This window comes from Etheostoma spectabile, chromosome 24 (genome assembly GCF_008692095.1).
Source record: "Etheostoma spectabile isolate EspeVRDwgs_2016 chromosome 24, UIUC_Espe_1.0, whole genome shotgun sequence".
In the NCBI taxonomy this organism is placed as follows: Eukaryota; Metazoa; Chordata; class Actinopteri; order Perciformes; family Percidae; genus Etheostoma; species Etheostoma spectabile.
Window position 1 is genome coordinate 4361350 of NC_045756.1, and position 18979 is coordinate 4380328.

The window sequence follows — 18979 nt, forward strand, 5'->3', positions numbered from 1 at the left end:
TATATATATATATATATATATATATATGTATATTTTACAGCACGTGTGATCATCGTCAGCAGGGCACAGGGAGATGTGCCTTCAGGTCCTGCATTTGGCTTTCATCAAGACTCCAAATGTATGCACTCACGCTACTCTACTTCTGAAACTGGATAGAACAACTCAAATGCAAAGTCAATAGGCCATTTACAGTATATGTGCTTTACGGTTCAAGTGGCCAAAACTAATGCAACAAGGATTTTGTGTGCATCGTGCACATCTGGAACGCTCCATTGACACCAATGCTGATGAGATTTCTTTCTTTGGAGTTAGAAACGTTTTGGAATACTTCAACTTTTTGAGAAAGTTTCACTCTGGAATAGGGGCCTGACGTGACTCTTGCTGTACTGATGGAGTTAGTGCTGTGGAAATTAAATGTATCAAGACAAAAGGTTGAAGGACGTTTTGAGGATAAAGTTAACTGGGTAACATAGTATAGTTTAGAGATGCTTCCAAGGTAATCCACAAGCCTTATTAGACACAAGAATTCTGTAAGGATGAAAGTGTTTAAAAAAAAATGTGAAACTGCCTTTTAAAAAGCTGGAGCCGGCGCTGCCCCAACCCTAATCTGTTTATTCATATACTGTAACATACCGTCACGTAATATGCCCGTGGATGAGATTAGCATGTTTAGTATTAGATTGGTATGTATTTATGCAGTTATTCTACATTTTGTGTGTAAGAATGTAACCCAGCATTTATTATGAAACACCTAAATCTTCTTGGCATCTACTGTAAACTGCATCGCTTGGATATAAAGCATCATGAACAAAAGCTCACTGACTTAAAAAAACTAGATTTTACCAGACAACCACTGGCCCTGACACTAACTCATATTTAACAATTAACAACTGATGGGCAGGCTAGTTGACTTGCTATGAAAATACACCTAATTCTAATATTAATGATAAGAAAAGGTTGCTATTATTAGAAAGCAGAACTAATGCTATAGTACAACTAAAACCATTGTGCTATAAAATAAATGGTGAATGTTTTAAACATTTCCAGTGTTCGTGTTCCAGGTTTGTTTTATTAAAGAATAGACAGATCAGCATGCGGCGGTGTGGTGGATGAGGTAATGAAGATAATGGAGGGAACTCTGAAGCTGTCTCTCAGTGCCGCACCCTTTCTAAAGAAGGCACTATGGGTGCTTCCCCATCTCTATGACCAAGACTTAGCAATGCAACCCTTTCCCCGAACGTCTCTGCAGTAACAGCTGTCTGTTTGGTTTCTGAGAGTCATAACCGGGACCTTTCCATTCAAGTTAATGCTGGCGGCTTGTTGTTTTACTGCTGAGCGTTGTATTCTCCTCGGAGTGCCACTGCTCAAAGTATCATGGCTGTTAAACTGTGCACTCTAGCACAAATGCACTTTTTACCCCTCCAGAGGCTGCATGTCTTTCACAATTCCCAAAGAACGCATCCACCTTTTATTTTCTCCTCCATGTTTAGTTTTGCAAAGTGGCAGGGACTGTGGCTGTTTCAGTGGGGCCCGCGGATCACAGCCCAAGACCGCCTAGAGGTAGAGGTAGCTGACCCAGTAGACTATGTTGAAGAGCAGGAAGGAGGTGGGGAAGAAAACCCGAGAGTAGGCATCCAGCTCGCCGATGTTGACGTGGATGCGTCCTCTCCTCCAGCCGCCTTCTTTACACTCCTCGTAGCAGCAGAAGAAGCTCTGGCAGTCTTTCCCGTCCAGGCACTCGTACAGGCAGTTGTCGTCGTAGTCCTGCCAGAACAAGGAGTTGCCCATGGGCATCATGGACCGAGGCGTGTGACCCATGGTGAAGGATGAGTAGGCCTGTACGCGAGGACAGAGAGGGAGAGTGTTATGGTTATGGTGAGCTTTGGCCTTCTATAATACTGACTACACTGTAAAACAACAACGATGTTTCCTCTTTTCAGGCCTTCTTCATGTATTGACTGGTAGAGTTGCTGAATTTTGGCCTGGGACATGTTTGCTTTAGCCTCAGTCTTTTTGAACAATCTCATGTGTGTAGCCATCAAGTGCATACCTAAGCACTTTTACAGGATTCTTGTTTTTAAAACGAGTCGGTGCCAACACACGGAGCTAACATTGGATTGACTAGCTAGCTACAGCTGATCACATCTGCCAGTGACAGTTGTCATTTCAGCTGGTTAACAGACGCCTATCAAAGAATTCTGAGTTGGAAATCTGCACAAGTGCACTGCCAGAAAGGAAAGCTTGACAGGAGAGGGAGGGCAGAGGTTAATGCCGTTCAATCATGAGGACTGCCGTGCAGAACTTACTTCTGTTCAGGTGTTAATTGTTGTCAAGCATAAGTACCATTGCTTTTGAAAATGTAAAGTAAAACTACGTAAGACTAGTTCATGAAAAGTTGAGTGCCTTTTAAAAAAAGAGGAAGAAAGAAAAAAGGCTATGCCTTTTTCCAGCATTGCATTCTGGTCCATTGAAGCTGCAGTGAAGCAATTGTGGCACTTCTAGTGGCACACACTCTGTGATCGATCATAAGTGCAAAATGACTTAGTCTATAAAGACACAAAGCCCTGACACGCACTTGGTAATGTTTTAGATTGCAGAAAAACTCCATCAAATGCCCGTATTGATGCACTGGATAGAAATGTACCTGTCTCTTCATTTGTCTGGACATTGGAATACAAAAACACACTAGCAAACAACTAAAGCTCAGCAAAAAGCATTGGGGGAATCAGTATGCTTTTCCAACAGCATAGCGATGACTAGGGTTTTTAAAAAGTTAAATTCACTCTTGGATATACATTTTTGAATATGTTCAAATACAATACTTATGTTTAAACAAAGCAAATTTGAAAGTAATATCTTTACTGATTAAAAAAAAAAAAGTCCACATACAGTATGATACAACATAACATGAATCATTGTAATACCATATTTTTTATTATTTTTATAGTAATCAATAGCCTGAATTTTAGACCGGACTGCTGAATAAGTACCTCCTGAGGAAAATTCCTTATGTGACTTCCTCCCTGATGTGTATAAAATTGTGTGGGACAACCTGATTGGGGTAAAATCTTCACACAGATTTCCAGTCCTCTACTCCGTGAGAGAGGGCGAGAGAAGAGAGTTAGATGTGTTTTTTGGAGTAACAGAATTGACTGGGTGGGCGGCACAAAGGGGCCACACGGCTAGTTGGGGGAGGGAATATGAGGCTTCCCCACAGACGGACTAGGCTAAAATACAGCACAGAGCCAGAAATGCAGAGGAGGGGACTGTATGTTGCACAACTTAATTGTTCATCCCGAGCTGACAGTCCTTTTAGCCCTGAGACACATTCAGCAGAACTACCATACACTGGGAGGAAAATAATGAAGAGGGAGGGGATCTGGAGAGAGAGAGAACTGACAGAAAGAGGGGCTGACTCAGTCTTAGTAGATGTGTGCCGCTGCCATTAACAATTCTTCCAGGTACGGCCAAGCATGTAGAAGGCTTGGCTGGTAGTCCTGGCTACCAACCTCCTCGCTGGTGCTTAGTTGGGACACTTTGCTCGAGTTCTTTTGAGTCTCTGCCACGGACATCTCTGTACTAGGCTACATACGGCTGCTATTTCCTTGTTGGAGTGTGACCTGATTTGTGTCATGTGCAGGTGCGATGGTACAAACCAGTAGGGTGTCGGAATGGTATATGTTTATACTTCTCATCCAACCACAAACAAATTCATTCTATCCGGATGGTGCAATTGATCTGGATAGGTTTTTGTCTATTTTTGGGGGTTTTTTTTACGAAAAGCCGGAATAAAAACAAGCTGAACTGAAACAGGAGTAACGAGGCTATTTTTAAAATGTAAGGAGTATGAAGTACAGATAATTGTGTGAACATGTAAGAAGTATAAGTAAAAAGTCTGTAAAATGACTCCATTAAAGTATAGATACCCAAAATTTCTACTTAAGTGAAGTAACAAAGTATTTTTAATTTACTTGACACCTCTGATACATATAGTGTGTATATATATATATATATATATATACATACACATACATATATATACATAAACATACATATATATATACATATACACCTGACAACTGGAAACTGGAACTGGTGTATGTATGTATACATACACACACATATTGTACACACACACACACATATATATACTTCTACATATATACATACACATACATATATACTGTACGTAAACATACATATTTATGTATATGTATACTTATATTTGATTGGCTCATCAGGTGGCACAAAAGTGACTATGACCAGATTTTAATGCATTGTTTTTCTTTCTTTCACAGCTACATCCCAATTATTGGCAGTGATCTCATGGGTGCCCCGGGGTCTTCACAGCCTCCAAGGTTGCTTTGACACGCATTAACCTACAGCCCTTTAACTAATGAGATCATTATTAATACAGTCATAATACACATGGACAGATTACGAAATAATGGACACAACAGACATGAAAATCGCCCCCCACCCGTGATGCTTAGGAGCAAGACACCCAGACCGAATGTCTACTAGTTTTGAGTCTCTTTGTGGTTGCTTTCAGTCTTTTTGTGTGTCTTTGTGGTTGCTTTGAGTGAGAAGTGTACTTACTTTTATTATTATATTACTAGGGCTGTCAAAATGAACATGATAATATTGAGTTAACACAAAGCTAATAATAATTAACCTTACAGGAGGAGACGACAATCAGCCAAACTGCATAACTGCAAACACTCTGCACTCACACAGGCTTACATCATGAAAAGGAGCTGGCGATGCAGATTCCCATAACCACAAAGTCTACAGAAAACCAACAAACCACATTCTGGTAGTGCAGCGGTAGTGGAGGTGGATGTCGGCATGCAAGACAAAACAAATGCAGAGCTAATACGCTAATACACAGCCTCACACTTTCACCAAAGGCTTACCATTCTCTGCGTCTTGACAGGAGGTCTGCGTATACTGTAGGAGTAGTAGTTGAGCATGGCGTACTCTATCATGGCAGCGAAGACAAACAGGAAACAGACTGTGACGAACAAGTCCATGGCCGTCACGTAGGACACTCTAGGTAGCGAGTTCCTGGCAACTGTGCTCAGGGTGGTCATTGTTAGCACTGTGGTGATGCCTAGAAAAAAGATAATAATACATGTATAAGGAATGCAGGAGCAATACTTTATTCATTTACTGAGACTGCTTGTGGAAGCTGTGATTATATAACATGTGGGCAGAGGGCTATTAATCACCATTAAAAATTGGTAGATGTCCCCATTCTTTCATCAATACTGTCTTCTAAACAGCTGCTGTAAGGATTTGCTTTGAGTGTAGTGAAGCAGAATAGTTACTATGACTTTTTTGACATAATTTAATGACTTTTTTTTAACATGCTATACCCTGACTTTTTGGACATACTATACTATGACATTTTGTTAATGTTTTTCAACATACTATACTATGACTTTCTTTTCGACATATTATACTATGACTTTTTGTGCTTTTTCGAGATACTAAACTATGACTTTTCCGAATGCTATAACATGAATTTTTGACTTTTTTTGACATGCTATACTATGACTGTTTTCGACATACTATACTATGATTTTTTTTGACATACTATACTATGATTTTTTTTGACATGCTATACTAGGACTTTTTGTGACACTTTCCAACATCCTATACCCTGAGTTTTTTCGACATACCATAACTTTTTGTGCTTTCTTACGACATACTATACTATGACTTTTTTTGACATACTGAACTACGACTTTTTATGACTTTGTTGGACATGCTATGCTGTGACTTTTTTTGGACATGCTATACTATGACTGTTTTCAATGTGCTATACCATGACTTTTAGACTTTTCCGACATACTATACCCAGTGTTTTTTTGACATACTATGTTATGACTTTTTGTGACTTTTTCAACACACAAATGACTAAACTGGTGCCCTAAGAATATCAAGTGCAGCTCAATAAGTGTAAAAATGAAAATTTGAAAATGAAAATTTGGTTTTGTTTAGGAATATATACATTATAACATATTTTGTCTTTTATCATTGGTCCACAGCTGAGCGTACAGCTTGTTCCCGGACGTCCTCTCTGCTGGTCCATGTTCAGGACGAGTTGCCTTGGCACTGACTCAGCACCTCCTGCACCTTCTGTTGGATGTCCTCAACCCTCTTGGTCCACTTCTCCCTTACTGTGTCATGCTCTGTAACAGCTGTGTAACTTTTTGTGATTGTTTTTAACATGTTATACTATTACTTTTGTATGACTTTTTTTAACATACTATACCCTGACTTTTCGGACCTACTATACTACGACATTTTATGAATGTTTTTCGACATACTTTACTATGACTTATGACTTATTTCAACATACTATACTATGACTTTTTGTGAATTCTTTTCAACATACTATGACTTTTTTTCCCAACATATTATACTATTAATTTTTAGTGCTTTTTCGAGATACTATACTATTACTTTTTCGACATGCTATACCATGACTTTTCAAGACTTTTTTCGACATACTATGCTATGACTTTTTGTGACTCTTTCCAACATACTATACCTTGAGTTTTCGACATTCTATACTATGACTTTATGTGCTTTCTTTCTACATACTATACTATGAAGTTTTTTTGACATACTATACTATGACTTTTTTCTACATGCTATATTATGACTTTTTTCGACATACTATACTATGACTTTTTTCGACATACTATACTATGACTTTTTTCGACATACTATACTATGACTTTTTGTGACTCTTTCCAACATACTATACCTTGAGTTTTTCGACATACTATGACTTTTTTCGACATGCTATACTATGACTTTTTTGAGATGGTATTCTATGACTTTTTTTTGACATCTACTATGACTTTACATGCTATCTGACTTTTTTCGACATGCTATACTATGACTTTTTTCGACATACTATCCTATGTCTTTTTGACTTTTTTCTACATGCTATACTATGACTTTTTTCGACATACTATACTAACTTTTTGTGACTCTTTCCAACATACTATACCTGATTTTTCGACATACTATGACTTTTTTCGACATGCTACTATGACTTTTTTGAGATGGTATTCTATGACTTTTTTGACATGCTATACTATGACTTTTTTGAGATGGTTATCTATGACTTTTTTGACATGAATACTATGACTTTTTGAATGCTATTCTGACTTTTTTGGACATACTATACAATGACTTTTTTTGGACATACTTACTATGACTTTTTTTTGGACAATATACTAATGACTTTTTTCTACATGCATACTATCTTTTTTTCGACATACTATACATGACTTTTTTGGACATACTAAACATCAATTTTTTCGACATACTTACTATGACTCTTTTCGCATACCTATCCTACATGATTTTTTTTGACATACTATACTATAAACTTTTTGACATGCTATACTATGACTTTTTTGACATGCTATCACTATGACTTTTTTGACATGCTATACTATGACTTTTTTGACATGCTTTACTATGACTTTTTTGTCGTCATACTATCTAATACTTGTTTTTTGGACATACTATACTATGACTTTTTTGGACATACTAAACTCAATTTTTTCTACATGCTATTCTAAGACTCTTTTCGACATAATATACTATGACTTTTTTGACATGCTATACTATGACTTTTTTTCGACATACTATACTATGACTTTTTTCGACATGCTATATTATGACTTTTTATAACTTTTTTGGACATGCTATACTCTTACTTTTTTGGACATACTAAATTAACCCTTTTTATAACTTTTTTGGACATGCTATACTATAAGTTTTTTTTCAATATACTATATTATGACTTTTTGAACACACAAATAACTAAAATGGTCCCCTAAGAATATCAGATGCAGCTCAATAAGTGTACAAATGAAAGCATTGCATTGGTTTTATACATATATGTATATATAGTCTTTTTTTTATTGGTCCACAGCTGAGCGTACAGCTTGTTACCGGACGTCCTCTCTGCTGGTCCATGTTCAGGACGAGTTGCCTTGGCACTGACTCAGCACCTCCTGCACCTTCTGTTGGATGTCCTCAACCCTCTTGGTCCACTTCTCCCTTACTGTGTCATGCTCTGTAACAGCTGTGTAACTTTTTGTAAATGTTTTTGATATGCTATACTATGACTTTTTGTGATTGTTTTGTTTGATACAATTGATACATTAATCAACCAATTAACAGATCAATTAGCAAATTTAATCAACCAATTACTCAAGTCTGCACGGACAAAGTGTGAACAACACATAATATAATCAAAACATAAAATTAAATGGAAACTAAAATAAGACACTGACTCAACAATCTGAGGTTGAAGGATCAATAACCACATCTGTCTTGATTGTTTTCCAACGGCTGTTCTCTGAAATGTGAACGATAAGTACAACTTCGAACCAAGTAAGAGTATCAGGACAGATAGCTCAGTGTGATGGAATGCTGGCTGGAAAAGCAATGGTTGGGAGTTCAAAACCCACAGGATGCACTTTATGATAAGGTTTAACACAAAAACATAAGCCATACATTGTATGGTGTCATAGAAATCACACTCCAAAACGTAATTGTCTAAAGATGATATTGAAAAATACATTCTGAAACTTAACTGTCTGAGGCTCCATAAAGATGACAGTTGGGATTAGGAAAGTACTTAACCATGACATGTGGGACATGAACCCCAGTCTCCTGGGTGAAAGTCCCAGGTTGTCCTTATGACACTTAGAAAAAAAATTTATGGTTCCAGTTGGCAAAAGGTAAGGCCCACACAACCCCTTCGGGGTTGTGTGGGCCCGTATACCCCTATGCCGCCCCAAAGGGGCGGCATAGGGGTGAAGACACTTGGGGAAATCTTTTGGGGCAGTCGGAGTACTTAGCTGCTCCCTGACTGCCACCAGGATACCCCCAACTGTCTTGACTAGTTAACCCACATGCCGCCCGAAGGGCGGCATGTGGGTTAACTACTGAGAGCCACACACTGGATTTGAACTGGGATTTACTGGGTGTCGGGCTGCTGCTTATTCGACTCAGCCACCACCTCTGCCGCCACCTCCTGTGGTTGCAGTACATATTTAAGACGAACGGGAGTGTTTCATTTAGGAAAGAAAGAAATTTTCTATGTCTCCTTGGTGAAAGACTTAGTGTTTCTGGGTGTTAAACATCCTAAGGAAGTAGATCTCATGGGTATTGAACTCACGACCATTGTGCTTCCAACCAGCGTTCCATCAGTCTAAGCTATCTGATCTGATACACTGCACCACTTTCTTGAGTATGTGACTTTACCCTTCCAGTTTTTGACTTTGAAAATGAACTACACCTCAGAAAGATTGAACTCTCAACCTTTAATCTTCATGAGTCTTTAGCCTTCATTTTATCTTGATGGTGTATAGGCAAAGCTTGTAAAGGTTCACGTGGGTCTTGATCCTTCAACCTCAAATTGTTGAGTCAGTAGCTAATCACAATGAGCTATTCCTGATGCTGACATTTCATTGTTCCATTCTAGTAGTTGTTGTTCACACTTTGTCCTTGTAAACTAACAGATTTCATGAGATTCATACAATTTATTGATTAATTGGTTGGTTTATCTGCTAATTGATATGTTAATTTGGTTGATTAATGTATTAATTGATTGATAACAGATTAAAAAAAAAACTTTGTTCTAAACAATACCAATAAAATGTCACAGCTCAGCTTATGTTAAAAGCCACTGCAAAAAGATTAGTTTTTAAAAGTGATTTAAAACAATAGAGGAAGCTGCTCTAATGTTGAGAGGGAGAGCGTTCCAGAGCTTAGGACCTGCTACTGAGAAAGCTCGGTCCCCTCTACTCTTCAGTCTGGTTCTGGGACAGTCTAAAAGCAACTCTGACTGGAGTGTGCAAAATCAGCATATCAGATAAATATGATGGTGCCAGCCCATTAAGAGATTTAAAAAACAATAGGATCTTACAATGGATTCTAAAAACGACAGGCAGCCAGTGGAGAGACGACAGTACAGGGGTGATGTGGTCACAGCGCCTTTTTCCTGTCAGCAGGCGTGCAGCCGCATTCTGATCTAATTGTAATCGGCTGAAGACTGATCAAGGCCATAGTACAATGAGTTACAATAGTCCAGGCGATTTGTGATCAGGGCATGCACAACTGTTTCCTGTTAGCTATGGTGCAGGTAAGGCTTGACCTTCCCAAGAAGTCTGAGCTGAAAGAAGCTAGTATAGTATGTTGAAAAAAAGTTATTGTATAGTATGTCGAAAAAAAGTCATGAAGTCGTTGTAAAGCATGTTGAAAAAAGTCATAGAAAATCAGTATTGTTGGTCGAAAAAAAGCCATAGTATAATATAGTATAGTTGAAAAAAGTAATAAAAAGTCATAGAATAGTAGGGCTGGGCAATATAAATAATATCAACATCGATTATGAGGCTGGATATCGTCACAAGTGTTGTCTTTTAAAGGCTGCCTTCCAGGAAAGGGATGTACAGTCTTATTAGTTGTTTTATTGTTTGCCTTTACCCACTTAAGCCATTGTTTTACATTATTGGTGATTTTTTATCAAAACTCTCATTATATTTGATTTTCTCCATATTGCCCAGCTCTACAAGTAACCAGCGTGTGTACTAGAACAACATAACATGAATCCACATTCCCATCCCACTATCATATGCAGTTTAAGATGATTTCTTTTTGAGTAAATGCCAATTTTAATGCCTTTTCACAACTGATCTCAGTTGTAATCTGTCTTAAATGCAGTGGTAATATGTTCCAATTTGACACTGTTTATCATAGTTTTATTTATGGCATTAATTTTAGGTAAAGGTGGTGTTTGGTTATGGGATGACTCAGGGAGCGACGGCCTATGTTGAGGTCAGTCTATCTTTTTGTTCCTTTTGGCCGTGGTTTTGTTTCTTTTTGTTATTACTTTTGAGAATATTTCTGAATAAAACTTGTTGGTTAATCGTTAGCCTTGTGTCTGGCATCCTTCTTTTATGTTGCATCCTCCAAACCCCTTTGAGCCTTGGTTTAACTTCTCTAAATGAAGGACCGAACATCACATTTTGGAGGAGACCAGCAGTATTGAGCAATGTATTTCAAAACTACACGCTGACTGATAGTCAAATGGTTATGTAGTCACATTCCAAATAGCAGTGTACTTCCATGTTTTGGGTATGGGTACAACAAAACATGTTGTTTAACCGTACCAGAGTACACATGAAGCGTACCTGAGACCTGAGGCCCGTACTACGAAGCAAGATTTGGGGTTACCGAGGTGACTTCAGGTTCAAACCAGGGTTTTGTGTATCACGATGGTGGATCACTTGATACCGGGTTAAATTGAGGTGGTAACACTGAACCGTGGTAACAGCTAACAGGTTATGTTGGAGATTAGAGATAAAAAAAAGCATGTCATAATCATAAAATCATCATAAAAACACCGCCTACTGACCAATCAAGACTTGATACCAGCGTCACCGTCCTTTGAAAATCTGGAGGAGCTCGTAGCACAGACAGTGAGAGGTGCGCTCATAAAAATCATAACATTCCCTGATGGTTATTGTTATGAAAGATATTGATTTTAAGCGGAGGGAATTATGTAGTGTATCTTTGTCAGCTTCTGCAGCCGTATATTGTCAATATACGTATTGGTAGGTTTATATGTATATATATAGAGCACTTTTCAAAAAATAAAGATTATTAAATAAAAAAACTAAAGATGATTATAAAATAAAGATTATTATATAGATTTATTTATTTGCTCCCACGATCACTTAACTGCCAGGGTTGCAAGTTAAAGAATATACAGACTACAACAACGACAGTATTTAGAATGCACAATTGTGGTCAGATCTTCTTGTGCCTTTTAAGTCTTGTAATTTACAGCGTCAGATATTTTTGCCAGCTTTCCTTCCTGGGTTAGGGAGCAGCGACTGAATTGCTTTTTGCCTGTAAAACCGTGTCTGTACCCTTCATATTTCTGTAGGATTAGCGTTTGCTCTTCTTGTGTAAAATATGCGGCTTTGGTAGACTTGTCTGTTTGCAATTGGTCATATGGTTCAAACACCACCTCTTTTATGTTGACACGCCAGATTGGGAAACCCTGGGTTGACTGAACTAGTTGTGCACCACCATTGTGAAAAAGGTTATGCGGGGCCGCGGTTGTTAGGGTTAGGTGAAGCTGGGTAATGGAAATAAATCCAGGGCATGTTGATCTTTATTTGTAGTACAGGCCTCAGTGTGTCTATCTATATGATACAGTGTTCAGACTAATCAAACTAACTCGACTTTGGGGTCAAGGGTAGTCAGATCCAGACGGGTCCTTTTTAGGAACCAACGTGACTATTATGGGTATTATTAATAACCTGCCAGACTGGCAAATAATTATTCTAATTGGAGATACCTTGTGTGTCATTGTGTCACCATTGACATTATTTAAGAACTAACACCTCATGGTGTCCTGAAGGAGAATATTTTGCTCGCTGGGTGAAATGAAATCAATTCTTTAAAAGCGAGATGAACCCAGTGACATTAATGCCCACTGGGGGCATCGATATCTACAGCTGTGACATGCACATCATTCTCGTAAGTCCGCCGTCTCTCCCTCTCATCCTCTCCTCTCTCTCCATGGCGCGTCTCACCCCTCCTCTCCCTCTCCGCCCCTTTTCTCTCTCTCCCTGTCTCTTCTCTGTCTCTTTCATCCTCATCTCCCACATGTCTTTCATGGCAGAGTGTGCCACTGTTTTTGCCTGTGGTTTCCATAGAGACAAGTTGCTCCCTTCTATTTCAAGCTACCTCCTCTGGTCTTGGGCTCGTCTAGACTCTCTTTTTCACCCTTTTCATTAGATTTAAGTGCCAAACTAGGTAAATGAACAACAACTCTCTGCTTCTAATACCTGTCACCTTACTGCCTGTTCAAATCCCATTGTACTGTAAACGGTGTGATCTCAAGAAAACAACAAGTGCACTGACAACACAGTTTTGTCTGGGTTTGTTTCCCTATCACAAGCTACCCACCGGCTGCTCACAGTTTGGGCTGCTATTTCAAATTGAGGTCACAAGTTTTCTTTGTACAGTTTAATTCATTGCCTGGGAATTGTCGCGGCATGATGCCATAGCAACTGGGCGATTCCTATTTGTGCAGGTGAGCTTAACATCTACAGAGTGAATACGCCTGTGCAGAATAATGAGTGTGATCACGGGAAACACAAAAAAGAACAGATTGTTTTTTTACATTCATTTACAACCATAGACATCAACAGTGTCATGGATGCCTAGTGCCACAATATGCTAACAACTATCAGATGTTGACCTTTGTTATGTGTCCAGGGGTAAACCAGGTGGAACCAACCACAGCTTGTGTTCATGGTGTCTATAAATAGTACTTAGGAGTACCAGTCAGGGATCACTGGCTGGGTCACAGGACTACATGGGTTTTATTATGACTAGGCTCATCGGTCCTTAAACTTGTATTTTCAATTCGTACTAAAAAGCTGCAACATTTAGATTGGGTTTAAAGCAGCAAAGATTAATTGATTATTTATCAACTATTAAATTAAACACCAACTATTTTGGTAACAGGTTATTTGGCTTGAGTTATTTTTATGAAAAACGTCAAAATTCTATGATTTCAGCTTGCTCTAAGCAATGTCAAGAGGCTACAACATTTGTTGTTACAAACCGCTAACATCTCCTCACTATCTGCTAGCTGCCTGTCCCAATAACACACTGTAAAAAACATCTCTTCACTATCTGCTAGCTGCCTGTCTCCAGAACACACTGTAAAAAACATCTCTTCACTATCTGCTAGCTGCCTGTCCCCAGAACACACTGTAAAAAACATCTCCTCACTATCAGCAAGCTGCCTGTCCCCAGAACCCACTGTAAAAAACAGTCCAGTGTCTAGAAACGGCAACAAAACCAAACTGTGCCCACCTACACCACAAAGCATACAGAAACAGTGTTCCAGCGTTCCAGCCAATAATGGTCAAGAAGGAGTTTGGGGTGGGGGTTATAGTGTGCTGAAGCACAGAAGGGAGGGGGAGGGGACGGGATGAGGTGGTTGGTGGGGCGAGCTGGTCTCGTTTTGTTTTAAAATACTTTGAACGTGGACCAGAAGTAACGTTGCCCAGCATCGCACCTTTAAATGTCAGTACTTTTTAATTTCCTCACTTCTCTGTGACAGTAGACTAAATCATTTTGGGTTGTGTAAAAAAACAAGACATTTTATAGATCAAATAACTATTCAATTAATCATGAAAATAATCAGATTTATGGACAAAGAATAAATATAAGCAGCCCTATTTGGGTTTGTCCATTTTAAAACTGCAATTTGTAATTTCCCTCATGTTTGGACTATAACATTGAGCTATGACTAAGCATGTTTAGCTTCATTTTGGCCAGTTTCATGGCCACACCACAGGGTGGGTTTTACTATTGTTTGTATCAGTATTTTGTATTTGTATCAGTTTGTTTCAAATAGCAACAACCATGGTTAGTGATCACAGAAGCCCATTATGACAGTGACTATATGGGTTCTGACAACGTAGGCTATGTTAAATTGAAATTATGCAGTAAGAACAGTTGAAGTGGAATGAAAACGTGTAATATTTGCAAAAGTGGAGGCGTTCCTGTTTTGAGCTGTGAAGCACATCTTCCAACACATCAACACAAAGTAAAATGCAGCGTACATCGGAGCTGACAGTCTCCTCGGCGCGAGCTTGTTTGTTGGTGGTAATTATGCTGATGTTTTCAAATTAATGTGCTAGTGATTGAGGTTAAAATGCTACACGTGACACTTTCCGTCTAATCTGATTACTGGTGTTTCACGCACGCTGTAGAGGCCTCGACTTAAAGCTCCGATGCATACAATCAGTCAGATGTCCCTACACGGAGACACAGCCCGCGGTCCGTCCACTCTTCACTATTATTTATTTACTCAGCCATGTATTTTTAGACGGGCTGCTATATCCATAGACCATGAGGGCAGATAACTTCATCGTATTGATACTTTAATAACAATGTATGAAGTTCATTTTATTTTGTTGAATGTAGTGACTACGACCCAAGAAAAACATGGCCGATCACATAGCGAGTTTGTCTCTGTGATGAATAAAGCATCACCGATTTAGATTCCTCCATCTCTTCCCCAACAGTTGGAGGGACTGATGTCTCTATACTAAAGCCTATCTTTCATGCACTTCTTTTTGGTAGAGTTCCCATAAGGAACACTGTCATCTCTCATACCCAAGCTGACATATCACCAATGACAGGCATTTGTGTGAATGACAGCTCTCACAGGAAAACCTTTGGTTTTAAAGTGTGTTTTTCCCACCACACCCACATCATGAGAAATGAGCTTCTTTTGTTGCCAGTGCTTTCTGCTAGCCAGGTCCTATTATTTGAGATGAATAAATGCTAAACCAATAGAGACTATCCTCCCTAGAAAAACCACACTCACTCGTTTCAGCAAATGCCCCAAACAATATATACACATTCAAGCCGCCCTATGCTGTAGTGCCAGTCGAAAGTAAAGGATGATTTCAAAATATATCAGTTTGATCGCAGCAAAACTCTTTTTTATTCTTTGCTTTCTTCCTTGTCAATACCTGGTGCCGCCTACATTACCCACACACAATTCAACTGTAGCCGCTAGCCTTAAGCAGAGATAAAGAACAGGCTAAAGGGTCTGCTAAGCTCACCGTATTTTTCCAAAACACCAAAAATATCAGCAGTGCTAGATTTAGGGAAACGTTTTTTAAGTGAACAACTGGTGCCTTAAGTGAACTGTCATATTTATTTATACCCTGTGTACCATGATGCTAGATGTTTCCACGCATATTCACTAACTACAGTTGTCTTTTACCCTCTTTATATTCAAAACAACCCCCCCCACATATTTCATCTAGGTGTACAAGACATGGTAGGCAGATTTTTTTAGACTTTTAAAAAGCCTCTTGGAGCCAAACTCATTGTCATTGCTGTACTTTAACAAACTCCTGGAGAATTAACCAGATTTGTGGTGCTAAATTACGAAGCAAACAAGCTCTTGTGCCCCAAGGTGTTTTTTTCTCCCCCACCAATGACCCGCCCCGTATCTTTGTCAAGATCCATCTGAGCTGTGGAGACTGCGGTCTAATGGGAATCAACTGGAACTCTCCTACTTCCACCGCGTTATATCCACACGTCCTGCTGCGGAAGTAGAAGCAGTTAAGTGACAGCCTTTTGGAAATACCACCTGGAACATGTTAGCAGCTTGCCACACTGTCGTAAGGGGTGGGGGAGGCACCATCAGTCCTCCTCCCTCCTGCTGACATTTCTCCCTGCTGCTACATGCCAGAGGCCTTCACTTTACGTTACACCACTGTTTTGTCCCTCTTGTGTACCCATCTTTTCTTCCTCTTATCTCTCATTTCAGCTTTGGGATCAAGTCTCAGGCCAACCTGAAAAACGGGGGGCGATGTACTAGAGAAGAAAGGTTAAATTACTTTTTGTTGTTGAGCTGGATGTGGATGTTCGGATGTTTATCAAGACTGGGGCAGCTTGAGTCTCTACGCTACCTGTTGTTTAAAAGAGATCACACTCTGCCTTTGGTCATGTCTCACACCGTAAGCCTTTACTGCTTTTGGCTGTTGTCTAGGGAGGCACACAGACAGGTTGACAGAGTGATGGAGAGACAGACGGGCACACACACATTGTGAGGAGAGTGATACACAATAAATAACAGCTGCAGTGGCAAGCTGCTATAACTGTGATGCTATGACTCGGATTTTTCCTCCGCAGCCTAGCCAAATAATATGAAGAAGAACCTCTCCAGTGTATCTTAATCTACTAGTTATGAGACTTTTGGTAAAGAAAAACTCTAATCTAATCAGTTTATGGCAAAGCAAGAAATCAATAGTATTTCTGCACATATCTGTAGTGTTTGTAGAAAATGAATAAACCTTTGTGTTGCTGTTGTCTCTCTCTGTCTCTTAACACTGTCACAATGTCAACTTTCATCAACCTAACAGCGAAAAGGAAGCTGAGCAGAACGCACAACACAATCTCTTGTTATGATCAGCTTTCATTAACAGCACGGGACGAAATGCTCCATTTGGCCCAGCTTGTACATGAGCAATAATGCTAGCTTATTATTGAATTCAATGCAACTTTAGAGGACTTTATTGTTCCATATCAGCGAACTTTTTTCTTTGGGCTTGATAACAAAAAGGGACGGACAGAAGTCCAATATAACTTCTTTATTACCGCTGAGGCGTTCCAGATGACCTTCTGTGATATTGGCTGACTGGCAGGCTGATGAAGGGCAGGTGGGACTGAGAGGAATTAAAGTACTTTACAGTTGTGTGTGCTGCTTCTGTGCAAGTGACATGGGGGTGAAGCTGGCTGGAGGTTGGAGGGGTCGGACCGGGTTGAGTTCTAGGGTCAAGTGAGTTAATTCGATAAGTCTAACCTCCTTCAACAAGTATTACCAAAGTGCCAGAGAGCAAGAAAAAAGGTCTGCCTGTCAAACCTAGTGGAAGTTTTAAGTTGTTGTTCTAATTTCTACTCCAATTTACATCGTCAATCTCACAATTAGAGCTGTAAGAATTCCAAATTAAGCTGTGCGATTAATTGTCTCAGAAACAATTGGTATTAACAATATAGTTGTCTTTCAGTCAAATATAAAAATACTTATTTGTGTATTACTCAAATTTTGAATAAATTGCAGGCTGCATCTTTAGGTTATATATCGTGTTATGTGACCTAGATAATGCAATAACAGCCTATGAAGTACACCACGCCTTATTATTTTCATAAAACATAGTGACATAGAACAACTAAGTAATAATAATATATAGTCTTCTGGAGAAAAAAAAAAGTTGGAGGTGGTTATGATGGGCAAAAAAAAGATTTCTCTGGCTTGAGTCAGCTACAAGACCAGGATTATTGTAGTTGCTATGACAACAAGTGACAGCTGCCGCTAGCATAGCATAGCTCAACGGTCCAACCAATATTCACTAATCTAATTAGAATTTGGCATATCCAAACAGAATCAACAGTTACCATCAGCAGTCACACCCTTTAGGACCTTAGTTAACGTAAGCAATTTATTGCGATTAAACCAAAAAAAAGCGAATACGTAAACAAATTGCAAATTAGACAATTATGTAATAATTGTTGCGGGCCTAGTCACAATCAAGTCTACACCAGTGGAGTAAGAGAGCTACCCCAGACAAATCCCTACTGGTAGTCCTACATTGACCTGACCTGTTGAAACTGCTGAATTTACAGGACAAATAGTGATATGAAGTCAATGACAGCAGGACTCTGTAGTAGTAGCAGAATTAATGGACATAATTCAGTTGTTACATTTTGAGTAGGCTAGGCTTCCTCAAATTTTAATTTTATCATTAGCTGCCCCTCTTAGCCATTACACTGACTCACATATATTAAGTAGATTCAATTAAATTAAACCAGCTATGGAATAATCAACCAGTAAATTTAATTAGGATTATATCAAATGATCAAATGGCGTAGAGGGTGGCTGAGCCATGGAACACTGCTGTGGCACAAAATACAATTAGCAATGCAAAGGAGGTGAGGCTTCTTTTGTGACAAGCTGTGTGCTTTCATAATCTGCTGCAAGATTATTTCTTTACTTTTCTTACAATTCTTACACTGCACTGTTTAATTCTAATTTTATACCTGTCTAAATCTATTTTAGCAATGCTAGATGTGTGTTGGTTTGTCAGTAGACAGCTTTGGTCCAGACTTAAATGCCTCGGCCACTATTGGATGGAGTGCCAGATATTCATGTAATTTCTCATCCAGTGTCATCAGGTTACAATTCAATTTAGTCCAAAATGAAAGACACTCCCAGGTCATGGGTCACTGTGCATTAACTCCCGGGCTGAAACTTAATTTTACCTTCACAGTTGAACCTCACAACATGCAGTGTGCCTTAATCCCTGTCTGCTATGTCAACCACTGCTAC

At 39.1% G+C, this 18979-nt stretch overlaps 1 protein-coding gene across 3 annotated transcripts in view; it reads right to left on the minus strand.

The window, feature by feature from the left end:
• Nucleotides 1-36: 36 nt before the first annotated feature.
• Nucleotides 37-18979, minus strand: part of LOC116674210 (gamma-aminobutyric acid receptor subunit gamma-3) — an 82981-nt gene continuing 64038 nt past the window's right edge. For all 3 annotated transcript variants that reach the window (XM_032506768.1, XM_032506769.1, XM_032506770.1), the window contains 2 exons: nucleotides 4917-5113; nucleotides 37-1836 (listed from right to left, as the gene is read on the minus strand). In XM_032506768.1, the coding sequence (XP_032362659.1) occupies nucleotides 1555-1836; nucleotides 4917-5113 (479 nt within the window). In that variant the 3' untranslated portion in view covers nucleotides 37-1554. The remainder of the gene's footprint in view (nucleotides 1837-4916; nucleotides 5114-18979) is intronic.